The sequence below is a fragment of the Rana temporaria genome, chromosome 2 (genome assembly GCF_905171775.1).
Source record: "Rana temporaria chromosome 2, aRanTem1.1, whole genome shotgun sequence".
Lineage (NCBI taxonomy): Eukaryota > Metazoa > Chordata > Amphibia > Anura > Ranidae > Rana > Rana temporaria.
Genome location: NC_053490.1, coordinates 149,082,253 through 149,106,594, shown reverse-complemented (window position 1 = coordinate 149,106,594; position 24,342 = coordinate 149,082,253). Strand labels below are relative to the sequence as shown.

The following is a 24,342-nucleotide window of genomic DNA, read 5'->3' as shown; positions in this document are numbered from 1 at the left end:
CATTAGACTTTTCTGATGCTTTTGATACAGTTGACCACCAACAGTTCCTCAAAAAACTCAACTCTATTGGCCTCCAAGACACAAATTTCTGGTTCTACTCTCTCTACACTACTCTCCCTAAGCACACCTTCAGTGTCATCTACAACTCTACCCCCTTCTATTCTGTTACTCTTTACATATCTACACCTTCTCCCTAGGTCAGTCGATAACCTTGCATGGCTTCCAATACCATCTCTAAGGTAACGACATTCAAATCTATCTCTTCACTCCCCAGCTGACCCCTTAAGCAACCTTCACAACATTTTGCCTTGTTTAGTCATGTATACATGTGTTATTTTTATATAATCTGCTTTATTGTTTTATAATAAAGAGTACAAAAGGCAATAAAACAAGAGGCCATCTTTCTTTACTTAAAAATATTGTACAACTTTAGAAAAGCATGAAATTAGTTTACAGATTCAAATGTCAGTCTTAACTATCACTTTTACATGCATTTGCATTTTGCCATGTTTAAAGTGTCTAAAATGCAAATGCATTTACACTGCATGTTTACCTGCTCCTAAATGCAGGTAAACATGCAGTGTAAATGGCACCGTTGAAAAATTATTAAATGCATTTATGTGTTTAGAAATATTTTCTAAGTGCAGGTTTTACAGAACCAGATAAAATGAGTCCTAATAGCTACTTTTATTTTTATTTGTATTTGCCTGTTTGGTTATTACTGTATATATTAGCATCATATTAATAGATTAGTATTGCAAAACCAGTTGTGGTGCTATACACAAACACCAAAAATCCTCGTTTATGTACGCAGGGTATGTATTCTCCCCCACTGAAGCTCCCAATTCACTCCTTTACTTTTACTATTACTTTTCAATCTACTCTGTGTTCCATTTGCCTGCAGATCAAAAGGATAAGGTTTGATCTGCATATGACTTCTAAGAAGGAACCTAACAAGTAACAAAAAAATATATTTGTTCCCCTTTTTAATAAAGTTATGCCTATTTAACCCCTTATTAAACCTTAGTTTACCCTAATAAGCCCTTACGACAACCCTCTTCTCCATTCTCGCCTTAGCTATTATTTTCCTGCAGATTCTTTTTTTTTTTTTTGTTTCCTAAAAAATAAAAAATAAATTGCTTAGGTTCATAGAAGGTATACAGGTGTAAGAAATTAAGTGGTAATTAAAGAAAATGTGTGAGAATAATAACCTAAGAAAACAAATCACATTTAAGGTAAGTTCAGTCTTTATGTTAAAACGTATATACTATATTGTTTCCTTTAAACCTTCCCCTAAATGGAAGCACGTTTTAAGATAACCCTTTTAGATCTTGATATGTATTAAGTTCTCTGTGATCATAGCATAAATAGCTCATATTCCCAACTGTATAATTTAAAATGTATGTTTTCTCCAAAACATTTTAGTTTTGGATGGAGTAGGAAAGGGGTAAAACGCCTGCAAGGCTATTTTTTGCTGTCTGTGTACTGGAGAAATGTATCCTTAATACCAAGATAAACAAATAGAAGCTAAAGGAAATCTCCCAAAGTGAAGGGATTCCCTTTCTTAGATACTTTGCCTTTTCGGAATGCTTGCCTTTACCACTTGTTCTGGAAAAAACTCAAAAATTGTGGATTGCCATCATTTTCCTTCCGATGGTCACCAGAACAAACACGGGGTAAATCTCTCTAATAGGTATACAGACAGAAACACAAACTTGATAGGGCACCTAACCCTTCCTTACTCTATCCAAATTTAAAAAAAAAAAAGTTTTTCCTAGAGATACAATTTAAGATGCATTTGCATGGATTTGCAGTTTTCTTTTTTTAACATTTTTATACATATAAGATAATAGTTTATGTTTTCTGTTGCCTTCTTGCACTGCCACTTCTATATTCAAAACAGCACATTTATAAATGTGTTCTTGCAAATAATATAAGTCTGAATTTATTTATCAAAAAATATGACATGCAGTTTTAAAATGACTGCATTCATTATTTGATGACCTTTCTGGAAGAATACAGCACAGGAACACAAGGGAATAGTTCATTCTGAATTAACATTTAAAAACGCTATGGGGCCATTTATAAGTAATACACTCAGCTCAACAACAAAATGGCATTTCTTCCAATACACATTTAGCTGACATAATACAAGATCGGTTTCAAATTGTTTTACTGAATATACCCGACTTTCTGAAGTGCATGTTACCTTACCAGAAACAGAAAAATATGTAAAAGTGATATATAGAGCTGACATGTTTAATTTTAACCTGCCTAGTCGGCAGGAAATTCCTTTGCAATTTGCAGCCTAAAAAGAATGACACATGTAGGTGCCTATAGCGCTAATCCATGTTGGCAAGAATGGCAGATAACTCATGGAAAAGAAAGCTGGTATATAACTATATGCGTACTATTATACAATGTATATATCGGTAAAAATACATAGTATGCACTTAAAGGATCACTAAAGGAATTTCTTTTTAGCTAAATAGCTTCCTTTACCTTACTGCAGTACTGGTTTCATGTCCTTATTGCTCGTTTTTGCTTTGATGTTGCTGTAAAACTGCTCTGATCTCCACACTTCCTGGTTGTCCGTTTCCTTATAACCACAGTACTGGGAGCTTTTCACGATGGTCTAAGCTGTCATTACTGTGTGTCTAAAACTTAACAGAACCAATCAGATTCATTTTAAAAACAAAACACTGCCCTGGATTTGTTTGTTTTTGTTCTGTGGGTCTCTTTACTTCACAGAAACATGAAACCAGTTTAAAAACAAAAGTGAAACTGTAGGTACATTATATGATTGAATTTAATCAATTTTTAAAAGGAATCAGTTAACTTTTATGTCTCTATACCCTGTAAACGGTCATTTCAGCAAACACATTTTTTTCCTTTAGTGACCCTTTAAAGGGAATATGGACTGGAATAATTACTTTAGCAGTCAGTATGACATGTTTGGCATCTTTTACCAAGAAAGGGTATATTACTGTGTTTGCACTATATTTTTTCCTGAAAATAGGCATTTGATAAATAGCTGCACAAATATGCAACATAAAAATTCTAACTGCCCCGTGTGGTTTCTGACCACTGTTGGCGGTGATTATCTCAGGAAGGTATGCTTCTTCATATTTGGTGGAATTATCCACACTGTCAGGATCACTTAGACCTCTTTCACACTGGGGCGTTTTTCAGGCGTTTTTGGACTTACAATAGCGCCTGTAAAGTGCCTGAAAAACGGCTCCCTTGCAGTCTCAGTGTGAAAGCCCGAGCGCTTTCACACTGAGGTGATACGCTGGCAGGATGTAAAAAAAACTCTAGCAAGCAGCATTTTTGGAGCGGTGTATACACCGCTCCTGCCCATTGAAATGAATTGAAGCGACTGCAAAGCAGCAGCGATACATGGGCGGTATTAACCCAGAATAGCTGTGCTAAAATGACGGTAAAGCGCCTCTAAAACTAGCTGCGTTTTACTGTCAAGGCCCTCCCGTCCCAGTGTGGAAGGGCTCTTAGTGCTCCTGTTCCTCATTCCAGCATCCAGGGCTTTGGCTATGAAACTCTCCTTGTCTGTTTGTCCACCTGTAGGCTTATTAATGTGATCAGTCTCTGGGTGGAAACCAAGCCTGATATAAGCCAGCTCAAACCTAATTTGGGTGCTTGTGATAGAGAGTGATACGTGTGTTGTTCCTAATAAAGCTCCCTGTCTGTCTGCCCTGCTTTGCTGATTTGGATTTCCCCGTGTATGACTTTGGACCGGATTTTTGGACTATTGCTTGAACTCAGCCTGCCTTTTACCTGGACTGTCATAGAACCATATTATCTGTCTGCTAACTGCAAGTATCTATATACTTTGCATCTGCCCTGGTGTGATGGCCAGGCACTATAGCATTGTGGGGGCAACCAAGTACCGATAGGCCTGCTTGCCTTATGAAAAAACGGGGCTGCCATAAGCGAAGAACACAGTAGCCAGCTATAATGTCTGACCACCTGCATTGGGGTAGACGTGACACACACATTGCCTCATTTTGGGCTTCTGCTCATGACAGCTTGAGTTACCGGTAGTGCAAATGACTTCTCTCAAGCTCAACTCTTGCTACAACATAGTCGATCCCTCATGGTACATATGCTTAAAGCGGAGCTTCAGTCATTTTTTCATCTTTCCATATATTAAATCTTCTGCCCTTGTTTTAACTTTCGATAGTAAAACATATTTTTTTCTGCCAATAAATACCCTATACAGCCAACTTCCTCTTTCCCGTCTGGTCATTAGCCTAGGCTTATGACATCATGCACAGCTCTCTCACTCTCATGAGAGATTGCCAGAAAGGGAGGGGGGATGAGTCATAAGAGGGCCAATGAGAGCTGCAGAGCTGGAGGCGTGCCTCTGTGTTTCTGTGTAAATCCAGGAAGTGAACAGGCAGCAGCTTCAGCTGCCCACAGTTAAGATGGATGCAGTCAGACTCAGTGAAAGGAGATCTCTGCAGCATATTTGGCAAGTACAGAATTGCAGTATATATAAAATAATATGCAAAGTGGTTGGAGGGAAGCTTCAGAATGGCAAAGATGTTTTTATTACAAATTATGTGAGCAGACTGCAGTTCCTCTTTAATGCCACTCAGCTGTGCATTCATGTCCATATGTAATGTATGAGAACGGTTTGTTTGTTTGAACGGATTGTAGGAAATGGAGGAGCTGGTTTATGTGGCCCAGGAGAGAATGTCTGCATTTACTAACACTTGGGCATGCTGGCTGCATTTTAAAACAACGGAAGAATACAAGAATTGAGTCGGTGGAAGCTAAACTATTGGAAACTTGAGTGTGCTTATGGACGACAGCCCTGCAGCCAGGACTGAGCTGGTTGTAGTTATCACATTTAGTTTAAGCTATATTTTATTTGCCCAGTCCATCTTTGGGGCATAGTGGTTCAGGGCATTGGGAATCAGCTGGTGTTGCTTGGTTCCTGCATTTGGAGACACCCTCTGGCCCTCATGTAGAAGGCTTCTGTTTCTTTCTTCTCTGGGCATTCTTTGCTCTTTCTTTTCCCCTTTCCCACTCCCCCCTTTTCAAAATAATTATTATTACCCCAAACCAGGGCTGACCGGGAAAAAGTGTTCAATTGAAATTTCCTTCTGTAGGCGGTACATATTTAGCTTAAAGTGGTTGTATAGACAATTTTTAAACTTTTACCTACAGGTAAGCCTATAATAAGGATTACCTGTAGGTAAAAAGAATATTTCCTAAACCTGTACGGTTTAGGAGATATTCCCCTTGCCTTGCGCCGCTGACTTCAGTGGCACATGCGCATCTTGGATTCTCGGCTGAAAGCATGGCTGACGCCGGACCTTGCTGGATAGAAGTCTCCTGCGCGCATGCGCGGGAGTGACGACATGGCAGCTCCAGCCACTCACAGCGCTGGAGCTGCGATACCCGGAAGACACGCCGAGGAAAAATGTCATCTCCCTCTGCGTGGACCGGTAGAAATACCAACGCCTCGTTCTAGGGTACGTTTTTCATAATGAGCTAGTATGCAGTGCCTTTTGCCTTACAGGTGGCCCAAAAAAAATAACTGTCAGCGGGGTATACAACCGTTTTAATGAGTTACTTTATTCATATGTAGCCCCTTAGCGTGTATTGGTTATGATAGTCTACATTAAGTAGGTGCCCTGATCTGGGACTTGGAATGCCTTTCTCTTGTTATTTTATTTATTTTTTACACTGTATAATACTTTTCTAGACCATTCGTGGTCTAACTCTGGTGGGCCACCTGTGCTACGGATGTGATTGCTTGTGCAGGTCCGTCTTTTTGTACTGAAGATTGTTTTTGCACTTATGTAATGTTTGTTTTGTTGCTGCGTAATCTTCAATAAAACTTTTTATTATGTAAAAAATATAGCAACTGCCATCATTTTATTCCTCAGGGTATTTGCTTTCAGAAAAGATATACTTCTTTGGGGGGTTTTAAAGGGGAGTTCCACCCAAAAGTGGAACTTCCGCTTAATCCACTCCTCGCCCTCTTACATGGCACATTTGGCATGTAATTTTTTTGGGGGAGGAGTGGGACTTCCTGTCCCACTTCCTCCCTCCGCCGAGGGGCTGCTAAGGCGATACGTCATATTCCCTTTTGCCAGCCCCTCCCTGTAGGGGATCGACTGGGACACGTGACAGGTCCCAGGCGATCGCCTGTACAATCGGATGGCGCAGCGCCGCTCGCGCATGCGCAGTGGGTGCCCAGCCGTAAAGCCGAAAGCTGTCACAGCCGGGTGCCCACACTTAGAATGAAGACGCCGGCCGGACAGGGGGGGGGAAGGAGCGGAGCCCCGGCCAGCGCTTCGCTGGAACGTGGAGCAGGTGAGTGTATGTTTATTAAAAGCCAGCAGCTACACTTTTTGTAGCTGTTGACTTTTAATAAACATTAAAAATGACTGGAACACCCCTTTAAGTAATTTTCTAGCAAAACAAATGCAGATTTTAACTTGTGTGAATATGTTAAAAAATTTCCCAGGACATTAAGTGGTTCACCATTCCCATCCAAAGCCTTTATTGTTGACCTTTTATATTGACTTCACTTACCGTCACAAAAATGGTTTCAAAAGGCATGAATTCAGCAGGAGACACACTTAGTTAAGTTGTCTTTACAGTATAGTCCAGTTCAGTGATGGCCAACTTACTAGACATAGGCCTCATACACACGACCGAGGAACTCGTCGGAAAAGACACATCGTTTTCCTCGACGAGTTCCTTGTTACGCTTGTCGTGGAACTCGACAAGCTTGCTTTGCGTACACACGGTCAAGACAAAATCTCCTCGTTCTCAAACGCGGTGACGTACAACACATACAACGGCAGGGGAAGTTCGATTCCACTGGCACAACCCTTGGGGCTGCTTTTGCTAATGTCATGTTACTGCGTGTTAAGTAAAAGTTTGGTAAGAGACAATTTGCACTTTTCAGTCTGTTACAGTGTGAAAAATGTGTTATCTCCATTACAAACGCTACTTTTACCGAAGGTGCGCTCCCGTCTCATACTTTATTCTGAGCATGCGCGTGTTTCTTAGCATACACACGATCGCGTTTCTCGTCGAAAACCAGCCCGACGAGTAACGCGACAAGGAAATTGAGACTCCTGTTGAGGAAAAAAATAACTTGTTCTCTTTTTTCCTTGTTGAGTTCCTTGACAGTTTCCTCGATGAAAAACGTGTACACGACCGTTTTCCTTGGCAAAAAAGCTCTCCCACCAAGTTTCTTGATGGATTCTATTGAGGAAAACGGTCAATGGTACGAGGCCATAGAGGGCCTCAAGTGTGCTCCTGGCATCACCAAAGGGCCAAACATGATATTTAGCATACGCAACGCTACAGAACACTGTCATTAGAATTGAAATATAATTCAGGTGACAAAAACTGCAGACATGGTACAGAAAATGGTCAGAAACTACTTGATTTAAATAAGTTTGGAAACTGGCAACATGCAACAGAGAAGTGTTACAGACCGAGGACATGGTTCAAGAGCCAGAAAGAGATTACTGCCATTAATGTCCCTTTACAAATCAATGTTCTCACATTTGTGCTTCCTACAAACTGTTAAAAATGACACTCATGGCCAGATTCAAATTTAGCACAGTCACTAAACTTGTACTATGAATCACAACCAAAATACTAGCAAAGTGAGTTCCTCGCTGGTATATTAAATACATATATATGTGTGCGCACTGCGATAATTAAAAACACCTGTTTGTGCTGTCACTTAATATTCAATAAACATGCAAATGAGGTGAAACAATTGTCAATATGAAAAAGAGACAAGTAATTCCACAGTAGCGCACGGATTAAAAGTAAAAGTAATGCACGTACATCATAAATGATTCAAATCGCCTTGTTAAAATTCTAAACATGCCTGGGGACTCAGTGTTGCAACCTCCTCGTATGTTCCTAAACACACATGGAGTCACCATCTCAGCGTTGCCGTGTAGCCACGCCCCAATGCGTTTCGTCACTTCCGACTCCTGTGACGAAGTCGGAAGTGATGAAATGCGTCAATGGCAACAGCATCAGGTGAGGTTTATTCTTAGCCACTTACCGACCTGACGGCATCATTATACTGTGGCAGGTCGGCACAATCCTGCGAGCCGTTGTAGCTATACATCGGCTCCTTTAAGCAGCATAGCAGGCACGAGCGGGCTGACCACTGGCCATGAGCGATTGCAGGCACGAGAGGAAGAACAAGAACGTGTGTGTGTGTAAATTGTTCTGTGAGGAGAGGAGATGCAGATAGTGAGTTCCTAATAGCTAGGAAACACGATCTGTCATCTCCTATAGTGAGTCCCCTCCCTCCACAGTTAGACCACACTAGGGAACACAGTTAACCCCTTGATCGCCCCCTAGCATTAACCCCTTCACTGCCAGTGTCATTTTTACAGTAATCAGTGCATTTTAATAGCACTGACGGCTGTATAGATGCCAATGGACCCAAAAATGTGTCAAAGGTGTCCGATGTGTCCACCATAATGTCGCAGTCCTGATAAAAATCGCAGATCGCCGCCATTACTAGTAAAAAAAATGCCGTAAATCGATCTCCTATTTTGTAGACGCTATAACTTTGCGAAAAAACAATCAATATATGCTTATTGCGATTTTTATTACCAAAAATATGTAGAAGACTACATATCGGCCTAAACGAAGAAAAAAATGGAATAGTTATTTTTCAAAATTGTAGCTTTTTTTTGTTTATAGCGCAAAAAATAAAAACCGCAGAGATGATCAAATACCACCAATAGTTTTATTTGTGGGGAAAAAAGGGATGTCAATTTTAGTTTGGGTAGAGCGTCGCACGACTGTGCAATTGTCAGTTAAAGCGACGCGTCGTATTGCAAAAAATGGCCTGGTCATTGAGCAGCCAAATTTCCCGGAGCTAAAGTGGTTAAGGAGTGGAAGTGGCACACATCACTTTGGTGAAAGATTTTGGTGGATCAATGAGATTTGGTTTCACTATTGTTTCATGCTTTTTTTTTCATCACTTTAAGTTGAACTGTATTATCATATTGATTTGCATATGTTGGCATATATAACATGCTATATCAGTGATGGCGAACCTTGGCACCCCAGATGTTTTGGAACTAAATTTCCCATGATGCTCAAGTACAATGTAAGAGTGCATGAGCATCATGGGAAATGTAGTTCCAAAACCCCTGGAGTGCCAAGGTTCACCATCACTGTGCTATATGGATACTTTTTTTTTTATTATGTATGGGCCTTTTATGTAGATTTTATCACAATGTTAAAAATAGGATTTTATGCTCACCGTAAAATCTTTTTCTCTGAGTTCATGGACGGACACAGTCTTAATCTTGCTACTATGGATATAACATATATTTTCATTGTATTGTCCGCTTTGGTCAACTGTACTCTCCACGTTTTTTAATGGTTATTGTATTTTTATCCTCTTCGCTATTGCTGTCAATATGACATCCGTACATATGCACATTCATTCAATGTATCTACCAATCAATACACAAGCGACATGTAGTGCACACAGGCTGCGGGCAGCAAGGATACCCCACCCTCCGAGTCACCACAGGACCCAGTGAACTCACATGTATGATGTAACCAATAGAGAAGCTAGTGGGGATAGCCAAATGGAATCTAAAATGTAATATAATGACATGGTGTCAGGCTGTGTTAAAGCCACTCAGAAGATAAACAGCCCAATTGTAAAAGGTAAGGCTGCTTTCACATTGGGCGGTGGAGCCGCGGTGACGGTATAGCCACGCTATTTGTAGTATTCATGCGGTATAGCAGCACTATTTTTAGCGCTGTACCGCATGAAAAACGCCTCAATGTGAAAGGGGCCTTAGTGAAATAACCTTGTACTGGCATCATAGATCCCCAAACATCCGGGAGGAAGGATGGTGTGTAGTGGCATCTCAAAAAAGCAGGCAAAAAGATGTAAGAGGAGGGCCTCTATATAGCCACCATGCACAGGTGCATGCTAATGTGTCGCCAGCGTCACGTGAGCACGGCGCAAACCCAGAAGAGTGCCGACGTGGGCGGGATCCGCTCACAAAGTACTCATGTTCCCAGGTTACACCGGCTGAGATGAAGGAACTCACGCCCAGCGCGACGACGCCAAACCTTACGTCACACGCTGGGCAGGGAACGTGACGCCAATGCACTGTGCGCGCAAGACCCACCCCCACACAACCACAGAGGGGCAGGAAAAAAATGGGTGGAGTACAGCGCTCAGGGTGTTTGCACAGAACAATCAACTAAAGGGTTAACAATAGATAAAAATAAAAATGATAATAATAAAAATAATGATAATAAAGTTGATTTTAAAAGGATCGATTAGTTTGAGATAAAAATCACAAAGCACATTGGGGATATACAGTGTGACTGGTGATATTCAAAAATCCATGATAGGTTCAGTCCCAGCAAAAATGCCTAAAGAGGTTGTAGTTGATGAAAATGAGGAACTGATGTGGTTGAAGGCAGTAATTCAGGGCTGCTATCCAGGAGCGAAGTCAGCTCGGTGTATGCAAGAGAAAGACAAAAAGAGGGAAGCGCCTCTGAGTATGCTGCTTTTAATTTAAGACATAAAAATATATATATATATCCAGCACTTACATCATAATAATATGGTGCAGTCGTGGAAGCTGGCGTGCATCTGTAGCAGACAGTCCGCAAAGCGTCAGAGCTGGGCAGCCGGAGAGAGCCGGGGAGAGAGACGGCTGAGTCCTGGTTGTTGTGCCGCTGCTGGGCATTGCCCAGCAGCGGCACAACAACCAGGACTCAGCCGTCTCTCTCCCCGGCTCTCTCCGGCTGCCCAGCTCTGACGCTTTGCGGACTGTCTGCTACAGATGCACGCCAGCTTCCACGACTGCACCATATTATTATGATGTAAGTGCTGGATATATATTTTTATGTCTTAAATTAAAAGCAGCATACTCAGAGGCGCTTCCCTCTTTTTGTCTTACAGAGGGGCAGGAAGAGAGGCAGCAAGGAGGCAGCGCACAGAGCGCATCGCAGCTCCCGAAGTTGCAGACAAGACGAGAGGCCCGGTACATGTACATCACCACAACCAAGTACCAGAGCCATGTCCTGAAAGTGCTCAGTCTGGACCTGGTACATGGCCTGCCCAGAACTGAGCAACCCAACACCTGGATGGCAGGGGAACACTGCCAAACCTGTCTTGCAAGCCTCCATCCCTATGCCAAAAATGAAAAAAAGGGGGGTGTTTGGGACTTTAAATGAGGTGCATATGTGGTGCATCTCCATCCCTGGTTCAGAAAATTAGAAGCGGGAAATTTGGGACTTTGAATGATGCTGCAGACATGGTGCGGGTAAAAAAGGTACATATTTATTAATCATATAAATGCATAGCATACATCAAAACCAGAAGACATGTAAAAGGAACGATCATTTCAAATAAATGTCATTTCATAATACTTGCCACACACATAAATATGTGCATGTGCAGTAAAAGCAACAAGGATACAACAGTGCATAGCCAGGTGCCACATGATAATCTGTATTGACATAGCTTTGCTTGCAGGTTTGTTGGGTTTGCAAACCAGGGACGTCTCTGTCCCTGAGCAGGCGCTTTAATCGGCCTGAGGTCTTTTACCTGCCACACTGGGCGGACGAAAAAAACGCTTGTGTGCGGTGAAGCAGGGCCCTTGCCTACGGCGTGGCTTCTTCCCCTTTTTGGATTGTGGGAGCAGCATGCTCTTACCTCCTGTGGCATCTTAAATTATGCCATCCAGGGAAGCTCCAAAAAGTCTTAAAGGGCAAGTCCATCAGGGCCTTCTTGGAAGATTGGTCCGCAGACCAATTCTTTAACCACTTCCCGCCCGGCCTATGGCCGATTTACGTCCGGGAAGTGGTTATGAAATCCTGACAGGACGTTCTAGAACGTCCTGCAGGATTTCATGCCGCGCGCGCCCGTGGGGGCGCGCATCGCGGCGATCGGTGATGCGGGGTGTCAGTCTGACACCCTGCATCTACGATCTCGGTAAAGAGCCTCCGGCGGAGACTCTTTACCACGTGATCAGCCGTGTCCAACCACGGCTGATCACGATGTAAACAGGAAGAGCCGCCGATGGCTCTTCCTCACTCGCGTCTGACAGACGCGAGTAGAGGATAGCCGATCTGCGGCTCTCCTGACAGGGGGGGTTAGCGCTGATTGTTTATCAGCGCAGCCCCCCCTCGGATCGCCACACTGGACCACCAGGGATGCCCACCCTGGAGCACCAGGGTGGGCAAAAAAAAAAAAAAGCCAAAAAAAAAAAAAAAAGTCTAAAAAAAAAAAAAAAAAAAAACTATAAAGAAAAAAGATGCCAGTCAGTGCCCACAAATGGGCACTGACTGGCAACAATCAGTGCTGCCACCCCAGTGTCCATCAGCGCCACCCCAGTGTCCATCAGCGCCACCCCAGTGTCCATCAGTGCCACCCCACAGTGCCCATCCATGCCCAGTGCCCACCTAGCAGTGCCCATCTGTGCCACCCATAAGTGCCCATCTGTGCCGCCCATGAGTGCCCATCTGTGCCGCCTATGAGTGCCCAGTGCCGCCCATGAGTGCCCATCAGTGCCGCCTATGTGTGCCCATCAGTGCCGCCTACGTGTGCCCATCAGTGCCGCCTACGTGTGCCCATCAGTGCCGCCTATGTGTGCCCATCAGTGCCGCCTATGTGTGCCCATCAGTGTCGCATACCAGCGCCGCCAATCAGTGCCACCTCATCTGTGCCCGTCAGTACTACCTCATCGATGTCCATCAGTGCCATCTCATCGGTGCCCATTAGTGCCGCCATATCAGTGCCCGTAATTGAAAGAGAAAACTTATTTACAAAAAAATTAACAGAAAAAAATAAAAACGTAATTTTTTTTCCAAATTTTCAGCCTTTTTTTAGTTGTTGCGCAAAAAAAAAAAAACGCAGAGGTGATCAAATACCACCAAAAGAAAGCTCTATTTGTGGGGAAAAAAGGACGCCAATTTTGTTTGGGTACAGTGTAGCATGACCGCGCAATTGCCATTCAAAGTGCGACAGTGCTGAAAGCTGAAAATTGGCTTGGGCGGGAAGCTGCGTAAGTACCTGGTATGGAAGTGGTTAACCAAAGTACATGGTGTAACACCACCACATGGCTTGAAGCCCTGGCCAGCAGAGGAATCGTGTCCAAGGCTGATTCGCAAATGAATTTTAGGCCCTGTACCAGTTGGACAGCTAGGGCTACCTTGTCCGGGGAAGCCTGACGTGCTTCTAACCCATTGTGTAGCATCTTTGCCCATTCCGTGAGTGTCTGAGACACCAGGGCCCCAACTATGGTTGGGCGTACCGCCGAACTCACTACCGTGTACAGGTATCAGTTGATTGACTCGACCTTCTTGTCCGCAGGGTCCTTGAAGGCAGGAGCACCCTCAAACCGGTATAGTGGTTAGCTTGTTTATTCTGAACACAAGAGGGTCCACTATCGGGGGCAAGGTCCATTATTTCCAGAAACTCTTTTCAAGAGGGTAACGCACTGCTAGATTTCTAGGGATTGAGAAAACCTTCTCTGGTTTGTTCCACTCCTTGTATAAAAGATTGTCTATATAAGACACACAAGGAAACACCTTAGCAGTGCGGGTCACCTTTTACGGAACCCAAAGGGGACCAGCACTTCAATTGCTTCTGCAGACCCCTCAATCTTTAGAGTATCTCGCACTGCGGTGATAAGGTCACTTACCAGAGCCCTATCGCGTGCTGACCCGGATCCAGAATCATCCTCACTGTCCGGCCAGTCTCGGTCCGCATTCTTAGATACCTCAGAGCCAGGGTCATGAGCCGTAGCTGGACCCGGCTCCGCATCTGAGTTGTCCCCATTAGATGGCGGGGAGCGCTTTCTAGCCCCCGTTTGCCCACGCGCTGCTTCCACCTTGGCAACAAAGGCATCTAGGATTGCCGACATAGCATCCACCGATACATCGGATGCAGGGGCATCAATTGCAAGCTCAGGTGTTACAGGGGAAAAAGCATCTGCTTCTGATGCCATGCTGACCCACACACCTGACACAGGGACTTCAAGGCAAGGCACAGTAACCAACCCTCCTAGCTGCAGCAGAGACGAGAGGTTCCCACTCAGAGTTAAGATATTTGCCAGCACACCATGGAACGACGAAAATAGCGTCCAAGCGGATGATTTATTGCATGATCGCAACACAAAGAGTGTGCAACGTTTCGGAACCACGCAGGGCCCCTTCGTCAGGCATGTGACGATCACATGCCTGACGAAGGGGGCCTGCGTGGCTCCGAAACGTTGCACTCTCTTTGTGTTGTGATCATGCAATAAATCATCCGCTTGGCGCTATTTTCTTCGTTCCATGGTGTGCTGGCAAATATCTTAACTGTAACTTGCACCAGTATCCAGCTGGTTGTTGCTACAGCACTCAAATCCAAGAGCTTATCCAGGAAAGTGTGCGATGGGAATATGAAGTAAGTACCCACTCAGAGGACTTGCCACCCTGGAACAGTAGTATGCTACCGTCTGCCACTTAGTAGAGCTGCTTCCTTGTCAGATATGCAGTCTGACCCTTCATCAGCGTGTGTCTGTCAGTCTGTGCCATTTAAGTGCTGTCTGATAGATGGCAAAATGGCCGCCGAGTGGCCACTCCAGGAATGCCCAGCTCCGTCTTCCTGCCGAAGCAGGGGATTATACTTACCCTTCCTGAAGATTTGCTGGAAGAATTCCAGACAGACCATCTTCCGCATGGTGATGGAGGTGACTGTCAGCCAGGCTGCTGCGACTCGGCCCTGTAGACCGGTCCTATGCAAGCCCTGGAGCGTATAGCTCACTGGCCACCCGTAGAGTGACAGGCATGTTGTGGACGACCCAGTGCATAACTATGGTCGGCACACACTCGATGGCCGAAACTGGGGGGGGGGACTACAAGGATCTGAGATCCAGCCCTTCGCCCAGTCGGCAGTTGATCGAAGATCACAGGAACAAAAAAAAAAATAATGAAATTTCCATCTTAAATAAAAAACCTCCAGGCCTATGGGCCCAAAAGGGAGCCTGTCTTCTCCTTAACTAGGCAGAAAAAAACTAAGCTGCTTAGTGCAGGCGGAGAGGAAATAGCCAGTAGGACCGCCCCCTGGGTGGGGCTGTTAAGCTTTGAAGTTGTTAACACTTTCTGCCTAGTCACTCCTAAAGGAAGGCTAATACCCACTTTGTCAAGATTAAGGCTGTGTCCGTCCATGAACGAAAGAGAAATTTAGGAGATTTGTAGATTTATTAGAGTGCTACAGTGGAATTATTTGTCTCTTTTCCATATTCACAGTTGTTTCACATCATTTTCATATTAAATACATACCCTACATCTGATGTTATAATTACAATTTTATTTTTTTTTTTCTAGATAATCCATACATTTCTGTTTGTAAATTAAGAAGCACAAAATCACACAATTCAGTAAAAGCAATCATTTAATTTTATCATGTTTGGTGTCTATAATAAATACAGTGGCAGATAAAAATGCATGTTTTAAATATATAATGAACTGTGGAATCAATGCTTATAAAACATTTTCCTTACTCCTTAGCAAGCTGCACATTGGTGGGTTTGGCTCCTATTGGGATTCCATGCTTATGTAAGGAATGAATCAATATTTCACGCATTTCCTGGTTGTAAGAATCAAAGTCAAACACATTTCGAACAACATTTGCCAGTCCTTCATTTGGAAATTTCTGAAAACAAAAACAAAAAACAAAAACAAGAAACAGTTAACCACTTAAGCTCCGGACCAATACGCTGTCTAAAGACCAGAGGTGTTTTTACAATTTGGCAATGCGCTGCTTTAACTGGTAATTGCGCGGTCATGCAATGTTGTACCGAAACGAAACTTGCGTCCTTTTCTTCCCACAAATAGAGCTTTATTTTGATGGTATTTGATCGCCTCTGCGATTTTTATTTTTTGCGATATAAACGCAAAAAAACCGTAAATTTTGAAAAAAAATGATTTTTCTTATAACAAAAAGTAAAAAAAATCGAATAAACTAAATTTTAGTCAAACATTTAGGCCAAAATGTATTCAGCCACATGTCTTTAGTAAAAAAAATCGCAATAAGCGTATATTTATTGGTTTTCGCAAAAGTTATAGCGTCTACAAACTAGGGTACATTTTCTGGAATTTACACAGCTTTTATTTTATGACTGCCTATCTCATTTCTTGAGGTGCTAAAATGGCAAGGCAGTACAAAACCCCCCCAAATGACCCCATTTTGGAAAGTAGACACCCCAAGGAAACTGCTGAGAGGCATGTTGAGTCCATTGAATATTTAATTTTTTTGTCCCAAGTGATTGAATAATGACGAAAAAAAAAAAAAAAAAAAATGTTTACAAAAAGTTGTCACTAAATGATATATTTCTCACACATGCCATGGTTATATGTGGAATTGCACCCCAAAATACATTCTGCTGCTTCTCCTGAGTACGGGGATACCACATGTGTGGGACTTTTTGGGAGCCTAGCCGCATACGGGGCCCCAAAACCCAAGCACCGCCTTCAGCATTTCTAAGGGCACAAATTTTTGATTTCACTCCTCACTACCTATCAAGGTTTCGAAGGCCATAAAATGCCAAAATAGCAAAAAAAAAAACCAAATGACCCCATTTTGGAAAGTAGACACCCTAAGCTATTTGCTGAGAGGCATGTCGAGTCCATGGAATATTTTATATTTTGACACAAGTTGCGGGAATATGACAAACTGATTTTTTTTGCACAAAGTTGTCACTAAATGATATATTGCTCACACATGCCATAGTTATATGTGGAATTGCACCCCAAAAGACATTCTGCTGCTTCTCCCGAGTACGGGGATACCACATATGTGGGACTTTTTGTGAGCCTAGCCACGTACGGGGCCCCGAAAACAAAGCACCGCCTTCAAGATTTCTAAGGGCATACATTTTTGATTTCACTCCTCACTACCTATCACTACCTATCACAGTTTTGAAGGCCATAAAATGCCAAGATGTCACACAACCCCCCCAAATGACCCCATTTTGGAAAGAAGACACCCCAAGCTATTTGCTGAGAGGCATGTTGAGTCCATGGAATATTTAATTTTATGGCCCCAAGTGATTGAATAATGACCAAAAAAAAAAAAAAAAAATTTTTTACAAAACGTTGTCACTAAATGATATATTTCTCACATATGCCATGGGCATATGTGGAATTGCACCCCAAAATACATTCTGCTGCTTCTCCTGAGTACGGGGATACCACATGTGTGGGACTTTTTGGGAGCCTAGCCGCGTACGGGACCCCGAAAACCAATCACCGCCTTCAGGATTTCTAAGGGCATAAATTTTTGATTTCACTCCTCACTACCTATCACAGTTTCGAAGGCAATAAAATGCCAAAACAGCACAAAACCCCCCCAAATGACCCCATTTTGGAAAGTAGACACCCCAAGCTATTTGCTGAGAGGCATGTTGAGTCCATGGAATATTTAATTTTTTTGCCCCAAGTCACTGAATAATGACCAAAAAAAAAAAAATACAAAACGTTGTCACTAAATGATATATTTCTCACACATGCCACGGTTATATGTGGAATTGCACCCCAAAATACATTCTGCTGCTTCTCCTGAGTACGGGGATACCACATGTGTGGGACTTTTTGGGAGCCTAGCCGCGTACGGGACCCCGAAAACCAATCACCGCCTTCAGGATTTCTAAGGGCATAAATTTTTGATTTCACTCCTCACTACCTATCACAGTTTCGAAGGCAATAAAATGCCAAAACAGCACAAAACCCCCCCAAATGACCCCATTTTGGAAAGTAGACACCCCAAGCTATTTGCTGAGAGGCATGTTGAGTCCATGGAATATTTAATTTTTTTGCCCCAAGTCACTGAATAATGACCAAAAAAAAAAAAATACAAAACGTTGTCACTAAATGATATATTTCTCACACATGCCACGGTTATATGTGGAATTGCACCCCAAAATACATTCTGCTGCTTCTCCTGAGTACGGGGATACCACATGTGTGGGACTTTTTGGGAGCCTAGCCGCGTACGGGGCCCCGAAAACCAAGCACTGCCTTCAAGATTTGTGTGAGTGAAATCAAAAATTTATGTCCTTAGAAATCTTGAAGGCGGTGCTTGGTTTTCGGGGTCTCATACGCGGCTAGGCTCCCAAAAAGTCCCACACATGTGGTATCCCCGTACTCAGGAGAAGTAGCAGAATGTATTTTGGGGTGCAATTCCACATATAACCATGGCATGTGTGAGAAATATATCATTTAGTGACAATGTTTTGTACATTTTTTTATTTTAATTTTTTTTGGTCATGATTCAATCACTTGGGGCAAAAAAATTAAATATTCCATGGACTCAACATGCCTCTCAGCAAATAGCTTGGGGTGTCTACTTTCCAAAATGGGGTCATTTGGGGGTTTTTTGTGCTATTTTGGCATTTTATGGCCTTCGAAACTGTGATAGGTAGTGAGGAGTGAAATCAAAAATTTGCGCCCTTAGAAATGCTGAAGGCGGTGCTTGGTTTTCGGGGTCCCGTACGCGGCTAGGCTCCCAAAAAGTCCCAAACATGTGGTATCCCCGTACTCAGGAGAAGCAGCAGAATGTATTTTAGGGTGCAACTCCACATATAACCATGGCATGTGTGAGCAATATATCATTTAGTGACACATTTTTCTTTTTTTTTTTTTTTCTCATTATTCAATCACTTTGGACAAAAAAAAAAAAAATCAATGGACTCAACATGCCTCTCAGCAGTTTCCTTGGGGTGTCTTCTTTCCAAAATGGGGTCATTTGGGTTTTTTTTGTGCTATTTTGGCATTTTATGGCCTTCGAAACTGTGATAGGTAGTGAGGAGTGAAATCAAAAATTTACACCCTTAGAAAGCCTGAAGGCGGTGATTGGTTTTTGGGGTCCCGTACGCGGCTAGGCTCCCAAAAAGTCTCACACATGTGGTATCCCCGTACTCAGGAGAAGCAGCAGAATGCATTTTGGGGTGTAATTCCACATATGCCCATGGCATGTTTGAGCAATATATCATTTAGTGACAACTTTGCGCAAAAAAAAAATATATATATATATATATTTATATTTCCCGCAACTTGGGTCAAAATCTAAAATATTCCATGGACTTAAGATGCCTCTCAGCAAATAGCTTGGGGTGTCTACTTTCCAAAATGGGGTCATTTGGGGGGGTTTTCAATTGTCCTGGCATTTTATGCACAACAATTAGAAGCTTATGTCACACATCACCCACTCTTCTAACCACTTGAAGAAAAAGCCCTTTCTGACACTGTTTGTTTACATAAAAACATATTATTTTTTTGCAAGAAAGTAAAGTTGAACCCCCAAACATTATATATTTTTTTAAAGCAAAGGCCCTACAGATTAAAATGGTAGGTGTTGCAAAAAAAATTTCCACACAGTATTTGCGCAGCGTTTTTTCAAACGCATTTTTTGGGGAAAAAATACACTTTTTTTTATTTTAAAGCACTAAAACACACTATATTGCCCAAATTATTGATGAAATAAAAATTATGATCTTAGGCCGAGTACATGGATACCAAACACGACATACTTTAAAATTGCGCACAAACGCGCAGTGGCGACAAACTACATACATTTTTAAAAGCCTTTAAAAGCCTTTACAGGTTACCACATTAGATTTACAGAGTAGGTCTACTGCTAAAATGACTGCCCTCGATCTGCCCTTCGCGGTGATACCTCACATGCATGGTGCAATTGCTGTTTACATATGACTCCAGACCGACGCTTGCGTTCGTCTTTGCGCAAGAGCAGGGGGGGACAGGGATGCTTTTTTTTATTTTTTTATTTTTTTATATATTTATTTCGCTTTTTTTATTTTATTTGTTAACTGTTCCTTCCATTTATTTATTTTTTTACCATTTTTATTGTTATCTCAGGGAATGTAAATATCCCTTATGATAGCAATAGTTAGTGACAGGTACTCTTTTTTTTTTTTAAATGGGGTCTATTAGACCCTAGATCTTTCCTCTGCCCTCAAAGCATCTGACCACACCAAGATCGGTGTGATAAAATGCTTTCCCATATTCTCAATGGCGCCGTTTATATCTGGGGGGGGGGACATTCCCTCCCACTGAATGTAAAAGCAGTCTAGAGGCTAATTAGCCGCTAGGACTGCTTTTACATGAAAGCCGACCGCTGGCTGAAAAGAATGATACCAAGATGATGCCTAAACCCGCAGGCATCATTCTGGTATAACCATTCAAAGTCCTGCAACATACCAGTACGTTGATGGTTCTTGTTGGACATGTATTGTAATCTTTTTTTTTTTCATGCAGTCTGTTGGCTGAACAAAAAAAAGATTGATCGGTGGGTATGCCCACCATTAGAATACCTCCCTTCATCCACCCACTTCTAATGATGGGCATACATGCACCATTTATATATGCCGAAGCATGGGGGCATCCTCCCGCAAAAAAGTTATGCCGCGTACGGTCGGACTTTTCTATGCCGCGTACACACGGTCGGACTTTTCTATGCCGTGTACACATGGTCAGACTTTTCCACAGGAAAGCCTCCGTAGGAATGTCAACCGTATGTACGCGGCATTAGGAGCAAAATCGCTCCTCCGCCCCTAATGCCCCCATGCTCCGGCATATATGCTCTTTTTTGAACTGTAGTGGTGAAATCACCTCCTACAGCATTGGAGTCGCGGCTTTATATATCGTGGGAGCAAACGCTGTTGCTGTCACGCTAAATAAATCCGCACTGCAACTGAATGGCGTACCTGCTAAGCAAATGATGGTTAACATTAAAACAAAGTAACATTCCAGTATAACAGTAAGATCATACCATACCTGCAAAGCAAATACCTATAAAAAACATAGTAAAAAATAAAACATTTTTTAACGCAACCTGTGCCTAAAATATATATATATGCCAAAGCATGGGGGCATCCTCCCGCAAAAAAGTTATGCCGCGTACGGTCGGACTTTTCTATGCCGCGTACACACGGTCGGACTTTTCTATGCCGTGTACACATGGTCAGACTTTTCCACGGGAAAGCCTCCGTAGGAATGTCAACCGTATGTACGCGGCATTAGGAGCAAAATCGCTCCTCCGCCCCTGCTGCCCGCATGCTTCGGCATATATGCTCTTTTTTTTAACTGTGGTGGTGAAATCACCTCCTACAGCACTGGAGTCGCGGCTTTATATATCGTGGGAGCAAACGCTGTTGCTGTCAAGATAAATAAGTCCGCGCAACAGCTGAATGGCGTACCTGAAAACAGTAAAATAAATTACATACCTGAAAAGCAAGCATGAAAAAACATAACAACAATAAAACTTTGCAGAATAGAATACAGTAAAAAAGAGCAGAACAATAGAGAGAGAATAGAGAGGGAGAGAACAATAAAACGACAACTATTTTTGGTTTTTTTATTTTATATTTTTTTGTGTGTTTTTATTTTTTACTTTTTTTTTTTTTTTTTTTAACACTTTTTTTTGTAACTGTGAACTGTAACTTCAACTTTTCGGTTCCAGGTTTGGGTCTCTCAAAATGCGATGGCATCTTGGGAGACCCTGTGTGAGTGTGCCTAGCCTGTGAAATGTTTCACCCTACACTAATAATTAACGTGTGTGTGGAAGCGTTCAAAACATTCACCAATACAAAGACCAGGATTGCCAGGACATTTGGGACAAAAATAACGGGTGTCACGCCTAAATCCGCGCTTGGTACAGACACGACATTTTCTTTGGGGGGCTCGTTGGGTAGGGGTACTCGGGAGGACATAAGAAAAATGCCTCTCATGCAGTCGGCTTACTGCATTTGGTAGGAGATGGTGAGGTACAATACCGCCTGGATACAGGAGTTCTGTGATGATATCCCTCTGGAATTGAAGGAAGGATTCATTCCGTCCTGAAGCTCTGTATACGACATGAGCATTCAGTAGAGCCAATTGAAATAAATGTAGAGACACTTTTTTGTACCAGCGTCTCGTCTTACGGGCAATATGATACGGCGCCATCAACTGGTCGTTGAGGTCCACCCCTCCCATATTAAGGTTATATTCGTGGACACAGAGGGGTTTCTCCACAACACCAGTCGCCGTACGAATTTGGACTGTCGTGTCTGCGTGAAGGGTGGTAAGAACGAAAACATTCCTATTGTCCCGCCACTTCACAGCGAGCAAATTTTTACATCTGCAGCAGGCTCTCGCCCCCGGCCTAACACGGGCATCTACAAGCCGCTGGGGGAAGCCCCGGCGATTAGGTCGCACGGTGCCACATGCTCCAATCTGTTGATCAAATAAGTGGCTAAAAAGTGGCACGCTGCTGTAAAAATTGTCCACATACAAATGGTACCCCTTTCCGAATAAGGGTGACACCAAGTCCCAAACAATCTTGCCAGCGCTCCCCATGTAATCTGGGCATCCTTCCGGCTCTACCTGACTATCTTTTCCCTCGTAAACCCTAAAGCTCCATGTGTAGCCTGTGGCCCTGTCACAGAGCTTATAGAGCTTGACCCCGTATCTGGCACGCTTGCTGGGAAGGTACTGTTTGAAAGACAAGCGGCCAGCAAATTTAATCAGGGACTCATCAACGCATACAACCTGCTGGGGATTAAACAAGGCTGCAAAACGTTCGTTGAAATGGTTTACGAGGGGCCGAATTTTGTAGAGCCGGTCAAATTCAGGGTCTCCACGTGGACGACAAAGTGCATTGTCACTGAAATGCAGGAACCGCAGGATCGCCTCGTATCGTCTCCTGGCCATGTGAGCAGAGAAAATGTACATATGGTCAATGGGATGTGTGGACCAATACATCCGCAATGACGGAAATTTGTGTATGCCCATGTTGAGGGTAAGGCCCAGAAAGGTCTTAAATTCGGAAACCTCGAGAGGTTTCCATTCTTTGGCAAGGCGAGACTGGGGGTTAGCGGCGATGTAAGTACCAGCATATAAATTGGTCTGGTCCACAATAGATCTATAGAGATCTTCCGTGAAATACAGCGAATAAAAATCAAGTGACATAAAGTTCGCTGTATCCACCTGAATACCGGGTTGGCCAGTGAATGGGGGAAGTACAGGTGCTGTAGAAGTGGTGGGGACCCAATCAGGATAGGCAAATTCTACAGGAAGGGCACTATGGGCACGACGGGCCTGTCTCTGTCTTTTTCTTGGTGGCAGCGGGACACTACTTGTGCTTGCCACATCGCCAGCTTCAACTGCACTTATGGGACTCGCCACGTCACCAAGTGTTACTGCAGTGCTGGATAAACGACCAGGGTGTACTAGGCCGCTGGTGCTTGCCAATTCACCAGAAGGAATAGCGGCGCTAGTACTGGATCTCTGCTCCATACGAGGGTCCTGCGGTTCTTGCTGCTCAACAACATCAGAATGGGATCGGGTACGCCTGGCCTTAGCAGGGACCTCAACTTCGTCGTGCGAGCTATCTGACATGGAGCCGCTGTCGTAAATGGGTTCATATTCTGAGCCAGAATCTGTCAGATGCGTGACCTCCTCCTCTTCACTATCTGACATGCACATGAACTCAAAGGCCTGCTTATCATTGTACCTTCGGTTTGCCATTTTGGACTCTAAATTTAGTGGTACAATGGTAAGGATTCACAGGTAAAAAAAGCACCTGACTATAGAAAAGCAAATGTAGAAAACGCTTCAAAAAAAACTGTAAGCGATCGCAGGGATCAGGCCTGTCTCTGCGAACGCTGCAGTTATGTGTCTTGTGTTTTGTAAGTGACAGTGATCGATCGATACTGCACTTGGGTGGGTTGGGCTGGGCAGAGGGGGAAAACGCAGGTGCTAGCGGGTATCTGGGCTGATTCCGCTAACAATGCGTTTTTGGGTACCCTAAACTGCTGGGTACGCTAGTATAGATCTGATCAGATCAGGTATCGATCCGTTCAGATCCTATACCACTAAGGGGGGTGTATGCTTAGCGAGTGGGTGTAAGCGGTACTGGCTCTAACCTAACGCTGCCTGGGGTGACGCAGACCCTGACTGGCGCTAAAATAAAATTTATATCACCCGCCGGGTGATCAGGGGGTTAAACCTATTGGGTTATATACGGCGGGTGCTCTGATGCTATAAACAGCAAACTAACCAACCAGCGTCAACCGTAACACTTATACGGTGATCACTGGTGAAAGGGTTAACTAGGGGGCAATCAGGGGGTTAAAACCTTTATTCGGTAATATATGGGGGTACCTAACGCTTTCTAAAAACCTGGTGGCGAACCTAAAATAACTAAATAACTAACTGGCTAACCACGTCACCAGTGACACTTATACAGTGATCAGTGGTGAAAGGGTTAACTCTAGGGGCAATCAGGGG

The 24,342-nt window shown here is 43.3% G+C and overlaps 1 protein-coding gene across 1 annotated transcript in view; it reads right to left on the bottom strand.

Moving 5' to 3' along the window:
* Nucleotides 1–24,342, bottom strand: part of VWA8 (von Willebrand factor A domain containing 8) — a 486,197-nt gene that overhangs the window by 148,453 nt on the left and 313,402 nt on the right. Inside the window, exon 27 of the mRNA XM_040341313.1 lies at nt 15,558–15,709. Within this exon, the coding sequence (XP_040197247.1) occupies nt 15,558–15,709 (152 nt within the window). The remainder of the gene's footprint in view (nt 1–15,557; nt 15,710–24,342) is intronic.